Source organism: Ambystoma mexicanum, chromosome 1p (genome assembly GCF_040938575.1).
Source record: "Ambystoma mexicanum isolate Mex_15411 chromosome 1p, UKY_AmexF1_1, whole genome shotgun sequence".
Lineage (NCBI taxonomy): Eukaryota > Metazoa > Chordata > Amphibia > Caudata > Ambystomatidae > Ambystoma > Ambystoma mexicanum.
In genome coordinates this window covers 1,217,793,319-1,217,818,956 of record NC_090921.1, presented here as the reverse complement: position 1 = coordinate 1,217,818,956, position 25,638 = coordinate 1,217,793,319, and the positions used below count along the sequence as shown (strand labels likewise).

Genomic DNA, 25,638 nt, shown 5'->3' with positions numbered 1-25,638 from the left:
CCTGGATGGGTGCTCCTTGGGGAGTGGGACACCGATGGGTGAGACACTCTGTATCCCCCTCTCTTTCAACACCTTTTCCCCTTCCTACTACCTAGGATATTCCAAAACACTGCCCCCCCCTTTTCCGACACGAACACTTTCACACAACACGAAAGACAACAGACTAACACCTGTGCCATTTACCTGACATGTCCCAACACAAGGGTCAGGGAAACTCAGGCAATTGACCAGAATCACACACACCTGAAAACCCTTTCCCTTCCCCAAAGGGATAAAAGGTGGAGCACGAGAGTACAGGACGAGCAAGGCAGGCCGCACAAACTGAGAACTAACTCAGCACAGCAGTTCAAAAGGAGGCGAAAGACTGCGAATACCCAGAGAGTGACAAGGACAGAAGTGACCTTGCCCTCTCCGATCAAGGTCAGAGAAACCTCTGCAGATGGAAACATAAGGCCGCAAACAAAAGGCAGCGTGTGCTGCAGCAGATGCGCATGGTACACAAGACCCTCCTCTGCTGATTACCAGGCCGGGGAGAGACGCTTGTCTCGGTAGTACCAACCAAAGTGAAGAAGAGCCAGGCGGTTCATCACAGCCGGTGAGTCGATAGAAAAACCAAACTGTCTTGAACGAAAAGTAGCCAATGGCTAATTTGAACTTTGAAAGGTTAAAGATAGTATTGATAAATGAAGGGGAAAGCCAGCCACAGAGGTGTCCAGCACCATGTGGGTGCTCACATAGTAAACTATGGGCAATTACCTGATATAAACATAAGGCCTTAGAAAAAGATGAAGAAAGATCAAAGTGGTCATACAGGGGTCTTGTAAAATCCTCTGTACCGTCGAAAGTCTTTGACTGGCAGATGATGACAAAGGAAAGGAAGATGAGTCGCACTTGTTGAAAGTAGCGTATGAACTGTGTGGTGTCATAAAGTTGGCAAGAGTGAACCCGGTGGACGAATGCTAACTAAAGGGGGTAAAGTCTAAAGCCCTGAAATACAGTGAACTGTTTGGCAAAGGTTGGCAGAAGTGAACCCGGCAGAGGGAATCCGACAACCAGAAAAGTGTAATGACCGAAGTGAAACCAACCAAGGGTGTGCACAGTGAACTGTTTGTAAAAGTTGTCCAGAGTGAACCCGGCAAAAGGAAGCCGACAACCAGGGGCAAAGGACGAAGAACTGTTGAAAAAGACATAGAGCTTTGTGAATGCAAGAAGTATTGGAAGACCAGGGGAAGTGAATTGTCCCCCTTGTCAATTGGATCCGGGCCCAGCCGAGGGAGATCTAGGGTGCAAAGTCATCACCTAAAGTTAATTGAGAAAAGGAACGGTTTAGTTGTTTTGTTGAATACGACTGCTGAGGGGTCGATGCCCGGAAGAGGGGGACCCAGGGATGAAGCCCTCACCAAAGTATATGTGGAACAGAACTTTGTGTTTTTGTTGAAGGCATCAGGCCCTCGAAGGCAAGACATTTTTATTGAAAAGAGACTTAACCATTGAAGAACCTGATAGCTGAGAGCAGAACTGTAGTCTCATGCTGGGAAAGATCGAGTGTGTGCTGTGCCCTCGAGTCTCACCATGTTCCATGCTCGAGAACCCTGGCAATCATATCCTGACTTATTATTTCTGAGTACTCCTTTCTCCATTGAGAACATTATCCCATACTTCTTTTTGTATTTAGAGTAATGATAGGCAATAGGTTTTAGTATCGGCCCTGTTTTGACACAACAACACAAGGACTGCCTTATTTTCATTTGATGGTCGAAGCTTGCTCCCACCTTATATTTAGGTTTAGGTCAGGCGTTTTTCCACCCTGCATTTACAGTTTAATAAACATCCTTGAACTGTGACCACACAATTGTGTCTTTACTGTTGCTACCATGAGTACCTTACACCAGACAATGCGCTGGACCTGCAACTAACTGGGGCAGATCCAAATCTGAAAAAGCAGAAATAAAATGGTTCACCTGAGCATCACAAGGATTATTAGGATGGTTACTAAAATCCCAAGGACTATCACCATCTCTTACTGTAGTCTGAGATCGGCCACCATCTCAGATACAGCCAGGCAAACCCTGAGTCCGGGCCCAGGGGGCGATACACCAGCAGGTAATGAAGAGTAAAAGACGCGGAGATCACCAAACAAAGCAAAAGAGCTTCCATGTTACAATCATGCTCAAGTGGGACTAAGCAACAATTAAAATTCAAATGTTGTATTAATGCAATATCACCCCAAAGACAATATTATACGATACTCCTGGAGCAGGGAATGCACTAGAGTAGGAGCAGATTTGCCTTTAAGCCATGTTTCTGTGAAAAAAGCCAAATCTGGCAAGTGGTCCTGTGGAAAACTATAACAATCTGCCGCAGGAGTCACCAGTGACCGGGTGTTGAATAACACACACTTCACCTGGTATTGTAGAGGGGTGCCAGGGTGGAAATTGAGAACTGGGAAGCTTGCTGTCATGCAGGCGGGAACTGTGTACCTGGGGGATCCATGTCCACCAGGTCGCTACGTGCAAACAACAATGGCGTTACATCAGTGGTGCTTGCCCAAAGCCCGTCTACAGTGCGAATGAGCTCAGATGGGCTCAGCTTTGGCCGGACTTCGGCTGGGGTGAAGCACTCCTAAAGCGCTTTTCCACTGCGCTTCCCGGATAAGGGTGACCTCATATAGCACATAATATTGGCAGGTGCCAATCAGCGAGTAGGGCTGCAGTGCAATGAAGAAAGACCAGCAGGGTGCATGTGTGTCGGTAAAAGAAAGACAGACTCGTATCCGGCACAAGCCCTGTACAAGGTAGGAGGCCAGGCAGCCTTGTACTGACCTTAGCATCAGTTACAAGGAAAATAAATGAATAAGTAAATAAAAACAAAGGAACAGAGTAAAACATATTTCAAAAGGAAAGCTGAGTGCAAAAAAACTATTTGCAAATAACAGCGTCCGGTCAAACGCCACCAGCAAGATTTTAATGTCAGAGCTGCTAAAAGGAATCAAATAAAATCAGCAGGAAATGAAAACGAAAAGCTAGCATTGCCGTTCAGAAGCCATGTCATGCCATCTCCCTCATGCTTCGCTCCTCACATGTCACACTCATACATTTCTCTCTTAACGGTTGTGGTTCACCTTTAAAACTATTCAGTACTTAAACTGTTTCAGCCCTCTAGTGGTTGGTCTATTCTGGGTTTCCCTTAAGCTTCTCCTCCAATTGGCTCCTCTATATTTCCCATTGCTCCTCAGTCACTCTTGTCCATCTACTGCCTCACCCTTCACTTTCCTTTGCGTCCCCTCACCATGCCCTTCTGGTAATTTCCTTTCTCCACTTTGGGCCAGGCTCTTCTTCCCAATTGCTCCATAATTCTCGTGCTCTTCTTTCTGGTCTCATTTCTACTTTTTAATTGTCTCAGCTTCTACCTTCAGTAATCTAGGACTCTTCACTCCACTTCTCCCACAGTTGTTTTTCTTACAGTGTCTTGTAGCTGCCGATTTCACTTTATTCAATTTCTCAACGTCACTGCTTTCTGCTTTTCTTTTTTAATTTTCTCTTATTTGAGTTATTTTCTATTCCCTGCTCTACTTGTCTTCCCTCTGGCAATCCTCCTCTCTTGCGGGATACCCTTTTTCTGCTTCTCGTTCTTTCTCATCTTCACAAACTATGCTACCCAAGTGCTTTATTAGTGTATGTTCCTCTTACTCAGATGTAATGCTTCATTGTGTTCCTTTGTGCTTTTCTTTGTGTGCCTGCCTTCCTGGTCGTCTTAACATATGCCACTCTTTCAGCCAACTAGTCCTTTAATCTGCCTTCTTTCTTTGTCTGTGCACCTCTTGGATCTTTCCTCCTTGGATTTTCTTTCTGTGCCCTTGGGCATCTTCTACTGACTTCTTTCTGGATTCTCATCTTTGCAGGTGTTTCAGCTTTGCTCCACTTCCTGTGTGTGCCTGCTTTTATGCTGTCTTTTTTCTGTTTAGGATTCTTGCAAATATCCCCTCACTTCTTCACTTTTCATTGTCTTTCTTTTGTGTGCTTCCTTCTTATTTGTGTTAAAAAGAGTGCCCCCTTTGGCTCAGTCTTTGCACTGGGAAAATGTTGGTCAGTTGGATGAATTCAAGCATTCTTCCTGGAGCGTGAATGTTCACTTGGTAGACTGTCAAATCACAAAGCTTTGCTGCCGTCCAATCCAACTAATCCATACCCAAGGTTCGGTCTCCCGAAATAGCCATTCCCCACCAGAAGCCAATGGTCAAAAGGGAAAGCAGTGGTATGAGAAAACAAGATGCTCCCTGCAATGTAAAAGCATTAAGGGAGGGCTGGAGAATTAACTAGAAAGGTTTATCTATTGTGTGATCAGTGAGATTGCTCCACACAATGCCTTACCTTAAGAATCCTCGCCTACTACCACTTTGTCAAGGAGTCAGGATTGAAAGACAGATAGGCTAGACATTCAGGCTGGCATATCAGCCCATTTAAACCATTGTCTTACTCTGCACCATCTCCATAATTTCAACCATATGTTGGTCTCCTAACACTTCAAAGAGGGACCATTATGCAACAGACTGATGGCTCAGGTTAGCCTGATAAGCCCTTCCCAGGTCCACGGTTACATAATTAGCCCTGTGTGCAGAAATTCAACAGTTTTAATTTTGAAGATGGTAGGTTTGGTCCAATTAAGCAAATCCATAGTGTGTCAGGCAAGAAGAAGAACGTGGACCTGAGGATATGTAATCAAAGGGTTTTATTTAACTTAAAAGAAATAACACCTTTCTAAACCTAATGCTGAAAGGGGAGTTCCCTTCCTAACAAACTATACTAAGTTGCTTGTTAATAGTCAAAATAACAAAAATGGTCCTCTGTCCAAACCCATCCCCTAAACTAGCCCTACCACAAAATATAAAAGAAAACATAGGCAGAGGTGCTGCCTTCAAAGTTGTTGACCTTCATCTCTCTCAGGGCTTCCAGGAATGCATCCTGGTTTCAGATCCTAATGCTTATATGTAGAAAATAGTTCTTGACCATCTATCAAGGTTTCTAAAGTTTACAACATAAAGTCTCAAGTTCCTAAAAAAGTTGTTGTAGGTTGAGAGATACTTCCATAATTTCTCTCCACCCCTTGGGTGGGTTCCTCTCCATTAGGTTTAAGTCGTGGGTGTCTTTGTTCTACTCAAATGTGTTCTTCATTTTTATTGGGCCACTCCGGTTCCCTTGGGTCTCTGTCTCAATGTCTCACTTATCTCCCAGGGCTATTTGTATCCCTTCTTTCCATATGCATCTCTTGGTTTTTGGTAGTTTCTGTGAGCCGTTTGTAGGGTTACAATATTAGGGGTTTAATGGGCTCCGGCAACCCTGGAGTTACTCTGTCCAAAGTCTCATTTATCTCTCTGGGAAATAGATAACTTCTGTTCCTATGTGGCTCAACAAGTGTAGGGGTTTCTGTGAGATGTCTGGAAGTCTACAGCAATCAGGTTTCTTGAACTCCATTGGGTTCTTTTGTTTCAATTGTCCACTTAGTTCTCTAGGCTGTAGGTGATCCCTTTTACCACCAGTTGGGTTTCTTTGTCCTACCGTCACACTTATTTCTCTGGAGCATCGTTAATCCCTCTGTCCATATCCCTCTCATGGTTCTCTGTAGTTTCTGTCAGCCATTTCGCGTATTGCAATATTCAGGGTTCTGGGGCTCCTGTAACTCTTATTGTTACTTGGCTCTTTCTCACTCTCTACAGGCCTTTATGTCCCTAGCATGGGATTAGGGTAATCCTTCCTTCTTCCCATTTCACTCTCCCTCCAGCCCCCTCCACTATGAGCAACCTGTCACAGGGTTTGCTCCAGTGAGTTTGCGTCTGCTCTGTAGTAGTGGCATTTTCGACGGCTTTCTGGCGTTCCAGTCTGGACACAAGCAAGGTTTGTGCTCCGCTCATCTCATCGTTTCTCTGCTTTCACATTGTAAGCAGAGGATTTGTTCCTCCCTCAGGTTCTGGGTTTGACGCTGCTTCTCGATCACTGGTCCCACCACGTCTTCCACGTGGTTGCGCCTATAGGTAAGGCTTGCTCTACTGTGTCTTGGCCTCACTGAATCAGAACGGCTCTGTGCCGGGTCAGCAGCATCTCTCTCCTTCTCCTCTCAGTGCCGTAGCGGGCTCTGCTGTGTAGCACAGCTCCACCTCTCAGTGACATGCTCAAATCAGAGGCTTGCCTCTGCGCAGTGCTTCTTGTTCTACATTCACAGGTGATTGTGCCTTTATTTCGCTCTGTCACCAAAAAGGTGCATGTCGTTTATGTTCAACTGTGAAGCCCACGGCAAGACCAGCATTTTCTTGAGTCAAACATGCAGAGGCAAATACAGTTTTATTTTGAGTCCCACAGCTCAATATAACATCAGTTTATCGGATTCCTATGTTTGTAGATAATGCTTTTGTTATAGGGAGTGCCCCATGGAAATGGGGTCCTTCTCCCCTTGGGATGGAGGCCCTCACAGCCTGAAAGTGGTTAGCTCCCACAGGGAAAAAGGGACGAAGCCTTATGATTCATCACAATAGCTATTGACATGTATGGGCTTGTGGTGTGTGGTTTTTGAGAGGTGGTGGGCATTGTTTATGGAAGAAAAATGCTCCTATAACAGACGAAAAGCAACCAATAGCTGTCACATCTCGGATAAGAGTTCCCCTGCCTTAAACTCTTACCACGATTTCTAGAAGGCATGCGCCCATCAAGACTGGTAAACGTGAGTCTTTTCCAGCTGTTCAGCAGGGGATACGTTGTTTCTTTGCTGCTCTGTTCCTTTGGCATTGGAGGTTGCCGTGGAAACAGACTACGGTGGCTAGAGTTTGCTGCTAGACTTCTGATTCCTCAGTACCTACCCATGACATGTGTTCACTACCACCAATGAATGCCCAGGGCCTCGTTTCAACTCAAGACTCATAAGCCTCGTCAACCTGCCGAACACTGCTTCTGTTTGAAGCTACCTCCCGGCTCGAAGTTCCGTCTTCTGATCCGTGTGTCTTGCCTGTTATTGGATTCCCTGTGTACCAAACTCCACTTTGCATACACAGACTTCTCCTGTTACGCGTCTTGGTTTGACTGATACTCCTGTTTATCGACTCCACTTTGCATACACAGACTTCTCCTGTTACGCGCCTTGATTTTCCTGATACTCCTGTGTACTGAACTCTGCTATGCATACACAGACTTTTCCTGTTACGCATCTTGGTATGCCTGATACCCCTGTGTACCGAACCCCTGCCTTGAATACACTGACTGCTCCTGTTATGCGTCTTGGTTGACTGATACTCCAGTGTACCAAACCACTGTTTTATATTCACGGGCTGATCCTGCTACATGTCTAGTTATGCCTTATAATCCTGTATACCAAATTCTGCTTTCCCTACATGGACTGTCTCTGAATTCCTGTATAGCGACTTTGCTCTCAAGGACTGCCTCTGTCTCTCTCTTGGATCTTTTGGAACGGCTGTGTATCTACTTCGTCCTGCTGCTACCTGGATTGCTCTATCCTACCTCCAGACTACCGGACATTGTTCTCAACCGCTGTGCACACAAGGACGCTCTGCAGCCAGTGCAACTCCCGGATCCTAGTGTGCCCCTTGTGCCGCCCGGGTCAGGTCCTCTTGTACAACCTTCCCTTTTATTTTTTTTTCCTGTCATTGTTTTGATAACCAATAGCATCATCACATTCATGATCACTTGCTACAACACTACAAACTTCCTGTTTGCATATAGTTGTCTGTATTTCTGCTGTATCCTATGGAAAACATAGCAAACCACATTTCTACTTTTGTAGGGTTAAAATCACACCAGTTACCACCAACTAGCAGGCAGGGGAACAGTTGGCACAGGTGGATATATAGCACTATTGCCTGTTAGAAAGTCTTTGCTACCTGCAAACTATTGACCTGTGGATTCTTTTCTTTCCACCTGGTTCCGTGTCGGTATGCTATCCTCGCACTTTTAGGTGATCAGTCCCTCTGTCTGTCTGTTAGCAGTTCAACAAAGGGGCATATCATAGAAAAGAGTTTCCCTCTGAGAGGAGGCTCAGGATTTACAACCTGGGCTCAACTGTCAAACTGGATATTATTTTATGCCTCCTAGTGTAGACGATTGTATGTATATTGGCCTACGCCAAGTCGCATAAAACTGTACGCGAATAACTCTCTACGGCAAGGTCTTGACCTTAGAAATTGATGTAAGTCGCCATCTTGAATCAAACCGCCATTTTAGGTTCTCTTGCTGTTTAAGAGTCACCCTGAACATCAAAATGGTGGACGATGCCATTTCAAACAGAATCTGGTCGCCATGACCTCTGTACAGCTAATGTATAACTTGCCTGCAGGCCACTTGTTAGGGTCGTGAACTGAGACCTTGTCCTTCTGTTGACCTGCATGTAAATGGATTACCTGTATCAACGGAACTGATCTATGCACATACAAATGAATAAATTAGAGTTGACCTGGCAGAGACCCTAGACCTGTTACACATTCATGGAATGGTTAACCCATGAAGGGGTTGGACAACAGGCTGGAGAAATATATAAAAGCCTGAATGTCCCAATGTACAGTCTCTCACTGAATACATCGAACCCCGTTGAAGGTTGTTGTGTTACACTGAGGGCCGTTAGCTATCTGACCTGTCATTTGACTTTGTTATTGCTTGACCTTAAAATAAAGTACTTTGTATGTTCCTTTGTAACCAGTGTTTGGTGTGTTTCCTTTGGGTTCCCCGGCCTCATATTATTTTTCTCTTTTCACACAACAATCAATCAGGAAGACCCCTCTCTCCTCGCCTCATCCATTTACCGGATCGGTGAGTAACAATAGGTCAGCGTCCATCAAACTTGCCACCATAAGAAATCAAAAAACCATAGGGATGCCATGGAATCAAGCCAAAATAAAATTAGTTAAGAACTGTTAATTTGTCCTGAAGTGAGTGAGAAGGACAATGCCAGAGAAGAGGGAAAACTTCCCCTGCAGATAGTTTGCTAGATTAGTTAAGCGGATACACAACTCTTCCCAGGAGCTCCTGTAATATAAGCAAAAAAATTGTGGAATTGCCATCCTTCAAGGCAATCTTGGATTGAATTGTGGGAGGAAAAATAGGTATATATAGGAAGAACTGCATGGGAACAACTTGCAGATCAGTTCACAGTGTATAAATGCCACCAATGGTGGAGCATTTGATTATGGAAGCATTTGGAAAGCTGCAGACATGTGTGGTAAAATAATGACCAAACTAAACGTTTTTAGAACTGGCTGCGTGGTTATTATGCTTTCATAACAGGTGTGTCTGAAAGCCTCTGTTTGACAGAATGCTACTTGCAAAGATGCTCTCTCTGCTCATTTTTCTGATTTACCAAACAGGTAGTTTTGTGCAAGAAAGTACTCTGTGAAACAGGACCCTCTGTACCCCTGCTTTGCTGAAGGGTGATCTTGACAGGCTGAGGATTGTGGTTGAAAATGGAGAGAGTAATTGTTAAGGAACTTAAGGGGTGAGGCATTCGCTGAAGGGGAGACAATGTGAGTCAAGATATATAATGGATGACACGTAAGTATGCACGGTGATGTGCGTCTGGACCGGTTGCATAAAACTACAATATAACTTTACGATCACATCAGAAAATGGTTACATGTTGAATAGAGAAGTTGGAGGTACAGTCGAGGTGAGAAAGCGCACCAAACAATCTTCCGTATGAACACACATTTGTGACTCTACTTTATCTCACCATCGTCTTGTGAAATTGCTGAATGAAAATATGGTGTAGGTCTGCAGACTACAATGGTGGTGCGGGAAACTGTAGCAATTTTCAGATGGAGTTATTCTGCCAGAATTAAGGCAGATGCAAGATGGTGAATAAAAAGTAAAAATGGCAAAAAGTGCTGTTTTGAAGTGGGTGAAACCAAGGTAACCGAGGTTTGGTTAATAATAGACAACTGACAAAGATAGGCTTGAAAAATTGCCACAAAGGTTTAAAGAGTATTCAAAAAAAGTCAGAGGAGAATATTAAAATGAGCATGGAGAAACTGCATACAGGTCTGAGGATAGCAAAGGAGGAAACCAAAGTAGCAGTGGCATCCTATTTCTCCTACTTCTCATGTAATGCTTTAACCAAGTTTCATTTATTTTTATTTCACATTTTTCCCACCAATTTTGTACAGATTTGTTCCCCCACAAAATGAAAGGTCTGCAATGGAAAACATCATGTAGGATACCCTTTACCTCCATGCCTGCTCTGTGTGACAAATAATAAGCATAGAGTACTGCTTTTTAGACTGCACCTTAGAAAATTGCCTTTAAATGTCTTTCCAGGCAGTTGAGTACAAGAGGGTTTTGCCTATTTTTTGTGCACTGTGAACTTTATAAATGTATCCTGCTACCGAAAGATCAGGTTTTGTGTACAGTAGACAAGCACTGCATTTTCTAATGCTATCAAATTTGGTTGTTTGATTTGCAAAGAGGAAAACAAAAGGTAATAGGATGAATTTGTCAATGTTTGTTTTAAATTCATATTGAATGTGCCATTTCTCGAATGCTATGTACTTTTGTGGAAATGGTGGGATTTCTGAAATAAAAGATTTGATTGATGGAGTACACTGTCAATCCATCTGATGCTCCAACGTTTACCATGAGGCTCTGAACCAAGGATGCATGAGAAGCAGAAGAGATAAAACATTGTCACATTTGTAGAAGTGGCCTCAAGTTTGATATACACTTTGTCTCAGCATAATCTGATCTCACTTTATGAACCAAACAGCCCTAGCAGCACTTTTTAACCTGGTCCCCAAATGAGTGCATATTAACTCACCTGAAGTCAGTCCAAAGAGGATTAATCTTCTGCTGTACATTGTATGATCTCTGCTTATCCTGAAATTGAGCTACAAGAATGACAATTTAGAATACAAAAAAAATGAAAGTCAGTCATTGTATTGTTTATTGCTTAAATGCTACAATGCTTTGTGGCACTTGTGCCTAGAAACACTTGTGTACAGGCGCATTATAAATGACTTATCATATCATACCTACCATCCACTGGTGTGTGTGAAATGAAGTGATCCAGGATTGGGGGATTGCAAGATTCACACCTGTAAAATATTGAAATGCCATTCAGTCATTGTGCATGCCTCTTCATGCTCCCAGCCCCCTCCACTATAAGGTTCACGTTATCATCATTTCCCAGCTTTTCAAATTGTTGTAAATTAGGCCATTGCAAATAACAGAGGACCAAGTACATGAGAGCACCATGAATGTGATTTTACTACTTTTGTATTTTCACCAGACAAAGACTACAAGGAGCATGTATTACAGGTTGTTCCATACAGACATATTTTAAAGGACAGCCTGATCCCACTGTTCATACCCAACAAATGAATTTGGCAATACTGTTCTCAAAGGGGTTTGACATCAACATCTCCCTCTCCTAGCCTTATGATTTTACTTTTTAGTACCCATTTTTTTAATATTACCAATACATCCTTTGCTTTGGCGGTATATGTAGGAAACATTTACGATGCTATGGTCATGGGCAATACATGTGTAGTGAAATTCTCAGCCCTCGTACAGGCTAGAACAACAAACTCCCCATCACTTCTTAAATAAAGGGTCTTTCTAAAAAAGAAGGGGTGATTTGTGAGTAGACAATGAAAACTACGGGATACTTTGATTGGTGCAACTTGTTATGCCTTGCGACTTTGTCCCTTAAGAGTTCTTGGCATGTCGCAAAATTGTGAGAATTATGCGAAGGAGCCAATTATCTCCACCTACGTGGTTCAAACAATGAAAGAAATGTTCTCACATAAATAATGTGCCACAACTGTAGTTGATTGTCACAGTCTTATTATTTACTGTTTGTCAAATATAAAATGAGTGCCCTTAAAATGTTGACACGTGTTTCGGCTTAGAACTCAGCCTTTTTCAAAACACAGGGCCTATATGCTTCATCCCCATTACATCCCAAAGCTAGATACATTATTTTCTGGTACTGTCCAGTACGGGTGTGAAGTTTTGTGGGCTTACAATCCCTCCTCTGCTGTGGTCTTCAATTACACGTGTTGGCTTTCCTAAACAGCTTTCCTCGATCCTCGATCACAATAATGGCAATAATGTCTAGCTTGTCCCCCTATAATTCATCACAATTTATAGCCAAACCAATTGAAGAGGATAATGCGCTAATAAAGGAAACTGGGAACATATTCAATTCCCTAAATTAGAATGATACAATTGGTAGGGAATGCTTCAATGATCAATCAGCTGCTACCAATTGTATTGTTAAGAGGAATGGCCAAATTATTGAAATTCTTGACACAGATATCTAGTAATAATGCTGCCTAGGCAGATACAGGACTGTGATAAGTGTATCTGATCAAATCATTCTAAACACATAATAGATTCAGGGATAAAACTGTAAGTGAAGGAAATCCTGGAGAATTGAGGCTCAAAAAGGGGGCAAGAATTAAAAACATACCCATGGAGATAAATTAGGTTAAAGCTAAAAGAAACAATGATATAGATGTAGATGAAAGATCTTTCAGTTTCCACTTGTGATGATTTGACATCACTATTTAATATTACAGTCTGGAATCATTATGGTATATTAATGGGATTCTATGTCGTTATACAGACAGGGGTTTGTTCAAAATACTTTTTTTCACCAACATTATTTCAAAATAACTCATTGAATTATTTATTTTTGTATTTGGGGCTCCCGCCCCCAAGATCCCCCTCCCTATATTAATAACCCTAGCACAACCCCCTCCCCACCCCATATAACCTCTTACACCACCCCCCAAAAATTGCGATGAGTGTTTGCAAAGTAATTTTGTCGAAAGAACCGTTGGGGAAGAATCAACGTGATGCCATTGATGGACACCACAGGAGATTCACCTTCTCTGTCCCAGAACTAACAATGGCCCAGTACTAGGTCGTAAAGAAAAGCGAAACGAAAAAGGTGTTAATAATTCATAGCAATAATGCTGATATTATATCTGGTTTAGGGGAAGTGTGGAATTGGTGTCTGTTTGTTCAAATAATGAACTAGAGCAAGGGGATACAGAGTTTTTTTAATAAGCCAGATTAAACTACAATCATATTATTCAACAAGTTGTTAAAACCAAGTCTGTCAGAGAAGAAATAGCTTTATTGAGAAGATTAGTTTATACTTTGAGTGGGGAAATAAGGGACTTAAAGAAGACAATCCTACAACACTGTAATTCAGCTCATATCAATGGAATGCCAACTCCTGCAGCTGACAGAAGTAATAGTAAAAGACTGCACTGATAATCCTAAATCCGTGAAAAATAAATTTTAAAAAAACATTGATAGGCATACAGGAAATGTTGGACCTAAAGACCTGGTTCTTCATCTATTGTCCGTTGCATTAAATAACTCCATATTAAGCCTCCCACTAAAGCCTAGAATTAAATATAACAATAGTAAGTAACCATTTATTAGGCACGGACACAATGCAGTACCACTCAGATATGGCATCAATATGAATAAAGGCTGGAGAGGAAGTGTTGCAAGACTCCTGAGCACCAGCAGCAGAATGAGAGATCAAGAGGACCCATGCCGAATAATGCAAGACCAGATGTGGTTTAATCTCATTAACAGGCATAATTAAGGAAACAATCAATTTCCTAACCAGCAAATGCATACAATGGATCTGATCTACTAGATGCTTTAATTCTGTAATACAAGAATATATAATTTGCTGCACAAGGTCACCTATGCTTGGAGAAGCCATGGGTGACTTAATCTGTGTTAAATTAAGGAATAATTGAGTGGTGCAAAGTTTATTTGCATTGGAATATACAACCTACCCAACCCAGTGATCAAAGATTGAATTAAGAGGCTCACTGCCTGTAAGTAAGAAGGGTGTGCCGGTAGTAATTAAAGACTGGCTCTAAAGCTGGTGAAGCTATGCTCCCAAATGGTACCCATAATACCATGGTGACAGTGCTGTAGGGAAATGCACTTATGAGTTCTCTGTCAAGAATATCTGAGGATGGTGGAGGACTTGAAGGTGTTGATTGCCTTAACAGAATGCATAAACAGAGCTCTTCGAGATAAAATCGACGGGCTAATGAAACAAATCTAGTAACAGTATATGCATATTTTCATGAAATATCAAAGGATTGGCAAGGAACCTGGTGGATTACTCCTGTTGTGAGTTTATTAGGAAGTACCACATACTTTTCTTCGAGGAAGCATGGTCATTACATCCTGTGTACATGCAGGCATATGAGAGTATTATGGCTCTGTATCTAAAGGGATTACAGGATCACCAAGTGGGGGATTAATGTTATGGGAAGACTCCTCAATTCCAGCTTGACTTAGAGAGCTTGACACAAACTGTTGTGATTTGCAAGAACTACTAATTGGCAGAGGTGGGGCATAAAATGTTGTTAAATATATCAAATAGACTAAAAAATGCATATGGCATGAGAACGATACATATGGTGAAGAAATGCATTGAGGAATGGAAAAGTAGGCAAGGAATCAATAACATTTTAGTAGCTGATTTCAATCTGAAATTATAACCTTTACTGAAGATTATGGATGATAAAGACAATGCCTGGGAAATCCCAGGCCGGTTATATGCGCTGCTGAAATGATCTAATAACCATTCTCTGGAAGTTGCATGAATTTTATACAATTTACAACTGAGCGCATCCAAGAGTAGAAGGAGAGAGGACATTTCTGCAACCCCCACATATGGTTCAGGAGATAATCTCATGTCATTTATTTTGTAGACAGCTAGACAGATTGGCACACTATTAGATGTTTTTCAGTTCTTGATCGACTCAAGAGTGACTACCGACCCCTCACAAAGTATTGTCTTATAATTCAACAATTGGGGTAATTACAGGTATTAGAGAATAGAAATACTGTAGTTAATATTCTTGGGCAATCAAGAGAATCTATCTAGGCAGGAATATCTAGATACTGAGATAATATTGCCTGAGTTATATGTCATTCTGCCTATATTACAGTTTTTACAGATCCTGATTTATCAAATTATGAAATTGGAAAATCTAATAATACCATTACAAAGGCCATATATCCTCAGGTCACAAACCCCAATAGATAGGTGGGAAAAGCTTCTATCAAAAGAACACAGTGGTTTGACAAGGAGTGCCTGTCACGTTTGATAGGAGCAAGCGGATTATCTTCTATATCTGATTTATCAATGTCCACCTCCCCTTCCTCCTCACCTGTCTCTTCAGAGGAGGGTTCTCGTCTAGAGGTCTTGTTCTTGGGTCTTTTCTTCTTTGTGAAGAGATACGGCCGTCCGCAGGAAGAAGCCACTCTGATTCCCTGATAAACAGGGAAGCAGCCGGCCCCCGTCCCGCAGGAACCAATACGAGAGGAAAAAAGCAGCCGCTTAAAAAAACCTCTCTACGGATGTTGCTGGAACTGATTCCGTTCAGGACGCGATGACAAATGACGTCCGGAATTGCAGGTAAGACGAGCAGGAGCAGCAGGTAACCTCGGAGATGGAGGTACAAGTTCCACAATGCAGCTGAGGACCGGAGAAGTCCGGACTTGCAGAAAAGCTGGTAATGAGCAGAGGGCAGTGCAAAGGACTTGTGAAAAAGCAGGCACCACAATAGGACTGTAAAGGAAGCACCGACAGGGACCAGGGAAGCGGTCCGGGAAAAAAGAAGGCAGCAAGGAGGTGAGAAACCCAATACGGTGCGGGAACCGTAAGGACGGGGAAACAGAGAAGGAGAAGGGAGGAGGAGCTAGCACGGAGGGAAAATCTGCGCGAGGAACAGCAGAACAACAGGTACGGAGCAAAGGTAAGGAGTAGCACGGCAACAAAGCGAAAGGAAACAAAGTTGCAATGCACAGAGCCCAGAGAAGGGCGTGGCTAAATACGGAAAGGAGAAAACAAGGGAAAAGACTAGACCATCAAACCAGGAAGTGAAAGAAAAACACGGGACATTCTAATGGTGCCGCTAACGCCAAGCCTTCCATAGCGACCACCAAAAGATGGCGGCATGACAGTATGCCCCCCCAAGGGCCACCCCCCCCGGCTTACCCGGGAACAGGCGGTGAAATCGTTGAACCAACGCCGGAGCATGCACATGAGACACCAGTTCCCAGGAGTCCTCCGAGTGAGGATACCCCCTCCAATGGATCAAATATTCCAAACGACCCCGCCGATAGCGGGAGTCACGAACGGAGGCCACCTCATACTCATCAGAAGGAACCACAGCGGGCACCGGATCCCGTGGCAAAGGGCGATGATAGGGATCTCCCTTGCATTCCCTCAGGAGAGAGGAATGAAAAACAGGATGGAGGCGGTGCAGGTGCTTGGGCAACAGGAGGCGGAAGGCCACCGGGTTGATCCGGCGAAGTATAGGAAAAGGACCCAGGAAATGGGGAGAAAGCTTAGAGGGGTGAAGCCAGCAAGGCAGATACTTAGTAGACAACCAGACCTTGGTGCCCCTCCGCCACGCCGGAACGGGCAAGCGCTTAAGATTGTAGTAAGATCGATACCGAAGACTGCTTGCCCGCAAACATCCGGCAGCCGACTTGTGGGCCTCCGAGATACTGGTAAGTAGTGCATCCACAGATGGGGTGGTAGAAGGAGGAAAGGAGAGAGAAGGAGTAAAGCTGGGATGGAAACCATAGGAACAAAAAAAAGGACTGAGACCAGTGGCACTGTGCTCGGCATTGTTATAGGCAAATTCTGCGGTGGGCAGCAGACTAACCCAATTATCCTGTTGGGCATTAGTGAAGCACCTAAGATACTGCTCCAGTGTGGCATTGGTCCTTTCCGTCTGCCCGTTATTCTGCGGGTGGAAGCCTGACGACAAGGCACATTCAATTCCCAGTCTATCACAAAGCTCCTTCCAGAACCTTAAAGTATACTGAGGACCTCTGTAGGAGATAATCTTGTCCGGAGTACCATGCAAACAAAATATTTCTCTGGCAAATACAGCCGCCATCTCGGCGGCAGTGGGAAGACCGGCCAAGGGAGTGAAATGAGCCATCTTGGTGAAGCAGTTGACGGTAACCATGATGCACGAACAACCTTCCGAGGGCGGCAGATCCACAATAAAATCCGTTGAAATAAGACTCCAAGGTCTCTTAGGAAGATCCTGCTGTTGGAGAAATCCAATCGACTTCTGAGTGCAATGTTTGGATCGACAGCATACTGGACATGACTTGACGTAGGATGAAACTTCTTTGGCCATGCCGGGCCACCAGAACCTGCAACGGAGCAATTCCAGAATGTTCTTAACACCTCTGTGACCCGCCGTTGGGTCATGATGACACCACTTTAAAGCCGAATGACGGGTGAAACTGTCTTCTCAGTAATAATCGCTGTTGCTTAAAACATAAGCCATCTTGAATGGATATGTTCTTTGTGAGAGGAGAGCCAGAAAACATGCTGGTAGACTGTGTGGCCTTGCAAACCTTTTCCAAGAAAGACTCCACCGTACAGATTACCTTGACTTCAGGAAGCATGAGACTAGGAAATTCCTTCTGGGACATGCCTGGATAAGGCCTTCTTGAAAGGGCATCAGCTAGGATGTTCTTGGATCCTGGCAAGTAGGTCAATGTGAAATCAAATTGGGAGAAAAAATGCGCCCAACGGGCCTGACGGGAGTTGACACATTCCATCTTCTGCAGAATCTTAAGATTCTTGTGGTCAGTTCTGATTTCAAAGGGGTGGTTAGCCCCTTGTAGGAGATGTCTCCACTCTTCGCAGGCGGATTTCATGGCCAGGAGTTCTTTTTCTATTACCGAATAGTGTGTCTGGCTGTCGTTCAACGTCTTGGACATGTAGGCAATAGGATATTCCAGACCCTCATGTTTCTGTAGAATAGCTGCACCAATAGCAGCAGAGGAGGCATCAGTTTCTACAATGAATTTTAAATCTTGATCTGGTTGATGAAGCACCGGGGAAGAGCAAAGATCCTCCTTCAGTTGTTGGAAAGCCAAGCTTGCCTCAGAAGACCAGACAAAGGGCATTGAAGACTTTTGTAACAGTTTTGTAATGGGAAGGACTCGATCCGAGAAACCTTGGATGAATATGCGGTAAAAATTAGCTAGCCCTAGAAACCTTTGAACGTCCTTGATGGAATGGGGTGTGGGCCAATGCAGTATGGCGTCTATCTTAGCGGGATCCATCCGAATTCCCTCCGAGGACAGGATGAACCCAAGATAGTTTACTTCAGATGCTTGAAAGACGCACTTATCCGCATTGACCTTAAGTAGGTTGTCTTGCAGTCTTTGAAGGACTTGGTGAAGGTGATTAGAGTGGAGTTGGGCGTCCTTAGAATAAACCAGGATATCATTAAGGTAGACAATAGCACAATGAAAAAGCAGATCAGAAAAGGTGCGGTCCATGAATCTTTGAAAAAACGATGGAGCGTTGACCAGACCAAAAGGCATGACGCAATACTCGTAGTGTCTGAAAGGAGTGCGAAAAGCAGTCTTCCATTCGTCGCCTGAGCGAATCCCCAAAAGGTGGTTGGCCCTTCTTAGATCGATTTTAGAAAAGATTTTAGCACCTTGAACTGCTTCCAGAATGTCTCCGATCAGCGGCATGGGATACCTATCCCTTAGCGTGACTTGGTTGAGGCCCCTGTAGTCGATACAAGGTCGAAGTTCACTCGAACCTTTCTTCGGAACAAAAAAAAGTGAAGCCCCAGCGGGAGAGAATGATGGTCGGATCAGGACATGATGTAAATTAGAATCCAGATATTCCTTGAGAGCCTTCTTTTCCTTGAGGGAAAGAGAAAACATTCGCCCAAAAGGAACAACCGCATTGGGCTGGAGAATGATTTGACAATCTTCTGGTCTATGAGGAGGTAACTCCTGAGGGCCATCGTCCGTGAACACCTCCTGATAGCGGAGATAATCTTTGGGGATGCTATTTACCTTCAAAACATCCGATCTGGAGGCTAGATCTGGGAGAGTGTGGACAGTGGTATGCAGGGTCTGCGTAGAACATGACTGACGACAAAATGTTGAAGTAAATGACAGCTGATTCTTTGTCCAATCAATGGTCGGGTTATGCTTCCGAAGCCAAGAGACCCCCAAGATCACTGGAAAATGTGCTGCTCGGATCAGGTCGAATTGAATGGTTTCGCTGTGATGGAGGATCTTCATCTGCATAGGAGTAGTGGTATGGGTAATGAGGCCAGAGCTCAGGGGTTTTCCATCAACTCCTTCCACCTTTTGGTCCTCATCTTTCTGCAAACGGTGAATGCCGACCTTGTCAGCCCAAACCAAGTCCATAAAGCAGCCTGCAGCGCCGCAGTCCAGTAGCGCCAGGACCTCATAGGACTGCTGAGAGATGAACAACTCAACTCCTACTACCATGAGACGGTTGTATTCTGTGGTATTCATGGGTGTTACTGATAAAGAAACAAAGGGACCAGGAAATCCCCCTCGGTAACTTGTCCCTACTAGTTCCGAGGAATGGCGTTTCCCGATCGTCGCGGTGGTACATCAGGACAGTCCCTAAGAATGTGCTGGTTGGATCCACAATACATACACAGGTTTTTCTCCCTGCGTTCTTCTTTCTTCCGAGGTAAGTCGCCCTCGAGTAGTCCCAATCTGCATTGGTTCTTTTTTCGACAGACAGGTAGGAGAGGGGGAGGTAATCCCAGGATCTGCCGTAGCAGGAAACCCACACTGCTTTCGACATTCAGACCGCCGCTCTGAAAGGCGGAAATCCAGCTGTACCACCGTAGACCAAAAGTCGGTTAACGTAGCGGGTCTGGTTACCCTTGCTAATTCGTCCTTAAGGTCTTCCCTCAATCCTCGAAGAAAAATGGTGCACTGGGCGTTCTCTTGCCTGCCTGCATCTGCAGCCACCCGTTTGAAGCGGGAGATGTAGGACAGAAGATCTGAATTTCCCTGTCGAATATCAAGTAACTGTTTGCTGGCAACTACCGCAGTTTCTTGCCTTTCAAAGGACAATTTGAACTGGGCGGTGAACCCGGCGTAATCGTGTAATAACGGGCTGGCACCGGTCACTAGTGGAATAGCCCAGGAAAGAGCATTGCCCGTAAGATTAGAAATCAGAAAACCTATGCGGGCTGGATCTGAGGCATAGGTCTGGGGTCTGAAGGTGAAATAGATTATACAAGCCTCCATGAATTCTTTAAATCTATTAGGTGAACCATCATATTTGCCGCAGGCTAAAGGCATGGGAGGTAGATCACTCCGGGACTGTTCGAAGCGGTCGACTCGCTGTCTCAGAGCAGTGTTTTCGGCCTTCACAGCCTGTAATTCTAATGTCATATTCTGCATTGCTGTAAGCAGCTCTTGGGCCTGTTCCGGGGTAGTCATTGATATCTCCTTTTGTCGTTGCAAACTGTCACGTTTGATAGGAGCAAGCGGATTATCTTCTATATCTGATATATCAATGTCCACCTCCACTTCCTCCTCACCTGTCTCTTCAGAGGAGGGTTCTCGTCTGGAGGTCTTGTTCTTGTGTCTTTTCTTCTTTGTGAAGAGATACAGCTGTCCGCTGGAAGAAGCCACCCTGATTCCCTGATAAACAGGGAAACAGCCGGCCCCCGTCCCGCAGGAACCAATACGAGAGGAAAAAAGCAGCCGCTTAAAAAAACCTCTCTACGGATGTTGCTGGAACTGATTCCGATCAGGACGCGATGACAAATGACGTCCGGAATTGCAGGTAAGACCAGCAGGAGCAGCAGGTAACCTCGGAGATGGAGGTACAAGTTCCACAATGCAGCTGAGGACCGGAGAAGTCCGGACTTGCAGAAAAGCTGGTAATGAGCAGAGGGCAGTGCAAAGGACTTGTGAAAAAGCAGGCATTGCAATAGGACTGTAAAGGAAACACCGACAGGGACCAGGGAAGCGGTCAGGGAAAAAAGAAGGCAGCAAGGAGGTGAGAAACCCAATACGGTGTGGGAACCGTAAGGACGGGGAAACAGAGAAGGAGAAGGGAGGAGGAGCTAGCACGGAGGGAAAATCTGCGCGAGGAACAGCAGAACAACAGGTACGGAGCAAAGGTAAGGAATAGCACGGCAACAAAGCGAAAGGAAACAAAGTTGCAACGCACAGAGCCCAGAGAAGGGCATGGCTAAATACGGAAAGGAGAAAACAAGGGAAAAGACTAGACCGTCAAACCAGGAAGTGAAAGAAAAACAAGGGACATTCTAATGGCGCCGCCAACGCCAAGCCTTCCATAGCCGCCAGCGACCACCAAAAGACGGCGGCATGACAGTGCCTGAGTGCTAAGCAAGCAATCAAAGGTTTGCAATAAGTTGATTAGTATAAAAAGGGATAATATATCTATGCTGAGACGCTAATATAAAGGCAGAGTTAAAGAAAAACGTTTGATTGGGGACAATGGTAATTCATTATGCAAGCCGTAGAGAATGAGGATGGATCGAAATTTTGGAAAATAATCACTGTGGGTACTTCAGAAAATGGAAATAGGATCCAGGGCAGTATTAATGAGAAGAGGTGGCATAATAATGTTAAAACGTGTGGAGGAAGCTAGGACATTATTCTGTTCCAACATATGCAAAAACTATAGAACAAGAAAGGGATCCCATGGGATATCTTCATTTCACAAAGGAGATTTACATTGCTATTACAAAACAGGAAAGTGGCAAAGCTGGGTTGTATACAATCCCTATTGATATTTTTAAGAATAGGCAAGTATATGGGATCCATTTCTGTTGTGTATGTTTAACGCAATCAAAGCTCTTTTGTTGGTACCTGAATCTTGTAACAAAGCGGAGATCGACCCGATTCACAAGTAGGGCCTGGGAGCAAGAGATGATGGATTGAATTATAGTCCAGCCTCACTGTTGGATGCTAGGGGAACAAATGATGCTAGGGTTTTGTTGGAACATCTCAGCAAATGTATTAAAGGGAACAAGATATGTAACTACCTACAAGACGACTTTCAACCTGGTATGAGCACAATCGACTAGTGTCTCAGAATATTTACTCTCTACCAAAATATGTTAGATTGATAAACATATGTTTATATGTGATTTTTGTTGATCTGAGAACCACTTCTGATGGAATACCCTGAGTGAAACTATGGTAAAGATTGAAAGTTATGAGTAATCCTTTTTAATATTAAGGGCCTTGATGAAACTGTAGAATAGCTATTAGACAGCTGCATGGTGTAGCTTGGTGGGGGGACAAACAGCTTATTTCCTAGTGCAAAGGTGTGCAATGCAGGTGTGTGTCCTTACTTCTACAGTCGTATGCCTATTTATTAATCCTTTTACTCAAACACTAACTCATTCAAGCCGTCATATGTTGATGTGAATGAAATTTCGCATAAATGATCTGCTATGTGCCAAACAAATAATTGTATATGAATTTCTGTAAGTACCATGAATACATCTATATATTTGGAACAATAATTCTGGTCTCAGATGGACAACAACATTCTAAGATTAAATGCAGCATAAAAAGACACCACAAATAGGTGTGTAGATAAGTTGCCTTATAGTTTAAAGTATTACATGTATCTTCCCCACTCGTAGCTGTTCCCCCCTAAACCAGAAAATGGTAAGTACCCATTATTAACACATGAATTGGTAATCTACATAAATATCAGTGTCCCTAGACGGTGTGCCCTTTTCATATCCATTGAGCATAATTGTGGTTTGAAAGCATGTAAATCTGTTTTCGATATACGTTTTATCAGTTATAGACAACAAAACCAAATGCTTTTAACTATGCTAAGATTCTATTTAGAGCATTTATTTTCATTTTTGATAAGAAGTACTTCAAGCAAACCTGTGGCACAGCTATGGGGCCATGCTTTCCATTCACCTATGCCAACCTATATACGGGCTGATGGGAACAGACTATACCATGGGCAGATACATTTGATGAATATGTTGAGTATGTAGTTATATGGTACAGATTCATTGATCTATTCCTTATTTGGAATGGATCACACGATAAATTGTTGCAATATGTTGCTTGTTTAAATGATAAGGATATGAATTGACAATCACTAGCAGCACCGCTAAACCTTTTTAGATGTCCAGTTTGAGACTGTCAACAATGTGTTAAATTCGACTCGCTGTAGAAAACCTACCAGCTCCAGTTCCTTAGTTCATGCCCGAGCCATCACCCTAAATCTCTTATTAAGTCAATTCCGTATGGAGAAATTCTTACAGCAAAGAGTATTTGTTCTAGAGAAATTATCTTTTTGAAAGAAGCCACAAAGTTTGGAGATCACTTTTTAAAACGCGGTTATTCTCATGAGGACATTAATAATGCATTTGAGAAATGTAATTTCAAAAATAGAAAAGATCGCCTTAAAATGGAGAAGAAACAAGAAACAAAAAGGATGTTCGATGTATCACTTCTTTTGGTCATCAAGCTAGAAATAATAGATCTATTGTTTTAAATACTGGCCTGTATGCTGGACTGACCATGATTTAAATCAGGTTTTGAGTCCATCTCCCCAAATTACTTTTTCAAAAGCACCATCATTACATACCATGTTGAATCAACTATCAAAGGAAATTGTCTGAGTGGTAAATCCTGGATTTTCAAGCATGAAATATTTTGCTTGACTAGACTTGTGCATTTATGAAACCCAAAAGTATTTATGGAGACAAAGAACTATATGTTTTTTTCTTTGAAAATCAGGACTTTTCCAGAATATTGTTGATGTGTAGTTGTAGTGTTAATCATCATCTTGTTATTTCTTTTGTAGCACATCTATGATTTTGCATTTGCACTTTATATTATTGCGTATGGACTGTATGCACTTTGTTGTTGTCTTAATGTAAGAGCACACTGAGTTTTCACTTCATATTGTTCTTTGCAGGGGACAAGAATTTGTGCACTTGTTATTTGTACATTTATGAGAGAATAGCAATGCACTGGCATGTGGTTATTATTGTTGTTAGAATGTGTTTTTATTGGTTTTGGTAAGCATTTGCACTTTAAAAACAATGTGAAATCATCTGATAGAATATGCTTTGGCACTTATCAAACTTAATTATTGATGTTAATAGTCAACATATTAGAGTCCTTTGCATCTGCTTTGCTTAGTCTTCCTACTATCACCTGCATTTATTTGTAATCGCTGTGATCCGAAGGATTGTGCATTTTGATTTATAGATTCGGCCTCATATTTTAACTGCATTTTGCACTTTTGCTCCAAAATATTCAATATTGAATTTTGGATTTGTGACGTAATGTTTAGTATTTATTTATTGTTATAAGATGCTATTATGTATGACAATTTGCTTATGGAGATTAGGCCATGAATGAGTATTAAACATTGCATATATGTAAACTATTCCAAGATTACACTGCCTTTTCACTTGAATAGGCTATGCTCCATTGAATGTCACATGACTCGATTGTGAACAGGAAGTAACTATTTCGAAATCTGTATTTAATCAAGCTAGGTTTTGTAACAGTAAACTAGCCTGATGAAGTCCTGGTAACGGACGGAACACATGGTGATTTTTTCCATGCGGGTGTATGATGGTCATCCACCACTCCATTGTGACTTTGAAATCATGGATGTTTTATTATTACTTTATGATTTTTCCATGAAATAAACAGAATTGTGCTGCACTTCAAAATATTATCCAACGAGTGCCCGTGTCTGCTCTTTCGTTTTATGGTAACCACTGCAAAGATTGGCTTGTTAGTTACTTGTAACGTTTGTATCTGTTTGTAGGGGCGGGTCTCTTCCCTTTCTCCCTTCTTCCCAGAGGCACAGCCTGCAAGGAGGCTGAGCATTGCATTGAAAAGAAGAGAGTGTGGTTGTAGCAAAAAAAAATATATATACAGATTCAGTGAAAAAACTTTGTGAAAGGGGCGTTGTGGTTACAAGTAAAACTGAAAACCCCCAAAAATGTGCCACTTATGGTAAGCTAAGCAATCATAACTCATGCTACCACTGTGCGCTGCTAAGACTAACACCCAGGACATCAAAGATGAGTTCAAAAATACCACTGAGGACATCACTGATGACATCACATATCTAGGCCACTTGTTTTTGTTCACTGTCATATCTAGGCCAGGTGTTTTTGTTCACTGACAGTCAGAATATGAAAATTCAAAAGGTGGTATATATCTAGACATTAAACTTGTCGTATGTTCTTAAACTACTTTCCTTAGGGTTTGGTCTCAGCTCACGGGGCAATCAGCAGGCCTCAAACACACAATTCATTTGTATACATGAAGATGAACTTTAATGTTATGGACATTTTCTGGTGATGTTGCTTCTTTCTTCCTTACCTTAGTTTCCCTGTATGTACCTCTGATTTGTATGCATTGTGGTTCTTCATATGTATTGTTTGTAATAACAGAAATGTGTAGTAAATCTTAAAATTACCAGATTCAAAATATTGTACTTCTATGGTGCAAGCTGCACCACTGCCTTTGTGTATGTATAATAAGGTTCATGTATTAAAAACAACACTCCAGTATAATGTTTTGTTTAGATGAGTACATTCTTTAATTCATTAAGTAGTTTACGATAGGTCTCCCAATCACCCCTGACATCTTAGTACCAACATTATAAACACAACCTTTTGACTTTCGATCAAAATTAATTCCATTTGGCATGTCATCAGTGATATCATCAATGACATTAGTGATGTCATCTTTGATGACCTGTGTGTTAGTCTTAGCAGTGCACGGT

General features: G+C 42.8%; 1 protein-coding gene across 1 annotated transcript in view; it reads right to left on the bottom strand.

Moving 5' to 3' along the window:
* The window catches only part of LOC138452086 (cysteine-rich venom protein 6-like), a 270,264-nt gene that overhangs the window by 229,585 nt on the left and 15,041 nt on the right, over positions 1-25,638 (bottom strand). The window contains exons 2-3 of the mRNA XM_069604951.1: positions 11,019-11,077; positions 10,801-10,870 (exon numbers count right to left, since the gene is read on the bottom strand). Coding sequence (XP_069461052.1) covers positions 10,801-10,870; positions 11,019-11,021 — 73 coding nt within the window. The 5' untranslated portion in view covers positions 11,022-11,077. The remainder of the gene's footprint in view (positions 1-10,800; positions 10,871-11,018; positions 11,078-25,638) is intronic.